General features: G+C 34.9%; 1 protein-coding gene across 3 annotated transcripts in view; it reads right to left on the minus strand.

Moving 5' to 3' along the window:
- The window catches only part of dock6 (dedicator of cytokinesis 6), a 111,853-nt gene that overhangs the window by 91,823 nt on the left and 17,530 nt on the right, over positions 1–2,500 (minus strand). For all 3 annotated transcript variants that reach the window (XM_073945072.1, XM_068219443.2, XM_068219442.2), the window contains exons 5-7: positions 1,646–1,769; positions 1,038–1,250; positions 318–403 (exon numbers count right to left, since the gene is read on the minus strand). In XM_073945072.1, coding sequence (XP_073801173.1) covers positions 318–403; positions 1,038–1,250; positions 1,646–1,769 — 423 coding nt within the window. The remainder of the gene's footprint in view (positions 1–317; positions 404–1,037; positions 1,251–1,645; positions 1,770–2,500) is intronic.

The following is a 2,500-nucleotide window of genomic DNA, read 5'->3' on the forward strand; positions in this document are numbered from 1 at the left end:
CAATTAAGTAAGATTTTTGAAATAAACCTTAAAGAAATATAATTTCAAGTTCAATTTAAGCTCTTTTAAGAATCTGTGTTTGTTTGTAAGTAATTAAGTTTGTAAGAAATTCAAGTATACTTTCAGGAAGTGTGGGAACCATTTTGACATCAATTTTAACTGCATTACATAAATCACTTTGGAGTTTAAATTATGTATGTAGTATGCTTCACATAAATGCAATTTATGTTCATAAAAATATATATCAAGGATTTCTTCCTTTTGTTTATGACCAACAACATAGCAGTTGGCAAGTTAACCACTATTGAGAGCCTTACTTGAGCGACAAACACTTGACCATGATCCTCTGTCCGCTGTGCTCCTTGGGCACTTCTGGAATGGCACACCTCTCGACGGCCTCGTCCTGTCAAACACACAGAGCAGCCATCATCATGACAACGGCTCCGCCAGAGCCAAGGCAAAGTTTGCTCAGTCATCAGAAATGCAATGTGTACACATAAATAAAGCGAGGGGATGCTGAGGAGTGGGAGACGGAGGAAAGGACAAAGAATATGTTCAACAAGATTAAACAAAATGGCAGATGGATCATCAGAGAGACATGTCTGCATTTTAACTAGAGCGTTGACAGCTCTCCTACATAAAAGCATTGAGTGTTACTACTCAGCTCCTACACATAAGACTAGTTTGCTCTTCTACGTTCTCTTACTTTGTGTCAAACTGTTTTTAAAGTCCCACAGAAAACAAAATTACTTTTTTTGTGCGTGTTCATATCAACAAGTTAATCTCAAAGCGTTAGTTCACCTAAACATTTTAATTATTTGATCAATTACTGACTCTCATTATGTCATTTTAAACCACCTGAACCATTTGTTTATCATCAGAACACAAATGAAGATATTTTACATTTAACAGAGAGCTTCCTCAACCTCCACAAATGGCAATGGTCAGAATCCCCTTGCTTCACTTGAACTTGTGTCATACATTGAACAAAGCTGTGCATTTCTAGGCAGCTGAGTGGACCTTTAGGAATTTCAGACCTCATCCGGTGCAGGATAGAGTCCCAGGAGATGGTTGTGGCGGCCCTGCTGGCGGTTGTCAGCGTTGCGTCTGTCCATCTCCTCAGCAGCAGTGCGCTCAAGCACTGAAGGCAATAGTGCATCCGGAATGGAGTTTTTTAGGTCAAATATACTGGAAGCCCAGCTCCCCCGCGGAGTGTCATCCAGCGACACCGAGTGCCTCTTTGGGTCATCCTGCCACAGACAGACACTGCTTTATAACATAAATATTCTAAAGACATCACTAGTTTATCATTAAAAAGACATTTTTCCATAATATTAAAACTTAAAATAATGAAATAAACATTGTTTAACATATTTATTATTTATTATTACAATTATAAACAGCAGTTGTTATACATCCTCTGTTTGTAAACATGTAAACAAACACTTGTGACTGGTTCAAGAAATTAGCGAGAACCGATCGAGTCATGAAATTTGATTATCGGCCAATACCGATCAATTGGAGCATCCCTACTAAAATTCTTTAACAATAATAAGAAAATACTAACCAAACATATAAACTGTTATATTAAGTTCCAGTTTACAGTACGTTATAGTTTAATGTTTAACTTTAGTCAGACAGTTACCTGCTCATCCTGGCGCTCAATAGCAGCCTCATCCAGCTCAAACGTCTGTTTGACGAGTCCTTTCTGCTTCTCACGCTGCCGCTCAGAGTTATGAGGTGTCTGCAGAGTGCTGTAACACTGATACCTTACAGACAAACCACAAAACAGCATGTTTCTATACATACAGCAAAATAAGTACTCCATAAACACCCATCACTGTCAACCACATTTGGCTTTCGGCCATTCATAATTTGGATACAGAAAGCTTTTAAAATTAATTTAAGAATCGGAATGTATAAAAATATTTAGGCAGAGATTATGTCAAAATTATTAGCCCTAATTTAAAATAATTGTATTTTTTATATATTTTACAAGAGATTAAAGAAGTTTTCACAGCATTTCCTAAAATTTTATTATTTATTTTTTTATTTATTAATTGTTTACAAAACATACAGGCTGAAAAAACTATATAATGAAACATATCAATTCAAATACCCCCACACACCTCCCCTGCGGTCTCTTAAAACTGGGGTATACAATTAATAGAAGTTAACATAAAAACAAAAACAGAATACAGTATCAGATATCAATTATACAAAGCAAGGCGATCATTCTGGATCCTACAGCATTTCCTATAATATAGAAATTATTATAAAATCAGTTTTTACATTTTTTAAAACAAATTTATTGTCAATATAATTAGCCCCCTTAAAATTAATTAACCACTGTAACATAATAACTTAGTTAAGCCTTTAAATGGCACTTTAAGCTGAATATTACTATCATGCAAAATAAGTAGAAACATATTATTTACTGTCATCATGGCAAAGACAAAAGAATTAGTTATAAGAAATTAGTTATTAAAAAGATTATGTT

Source organism: Danio rerio, chromosome 3 (assembly GCF_049306965.1).
Source record: "Danio rerio strain Tuebingen ecotype United States chromosome 3, GRCz12tu, whole genome shotgun sequence".
Classification (NCBI taxonomy): domain Eukaryota; kingdom Metazoa; phylum Chordata; class Actinopteri; order Cypriniformes; family Danionidae; genus Danio; species Danio rerio.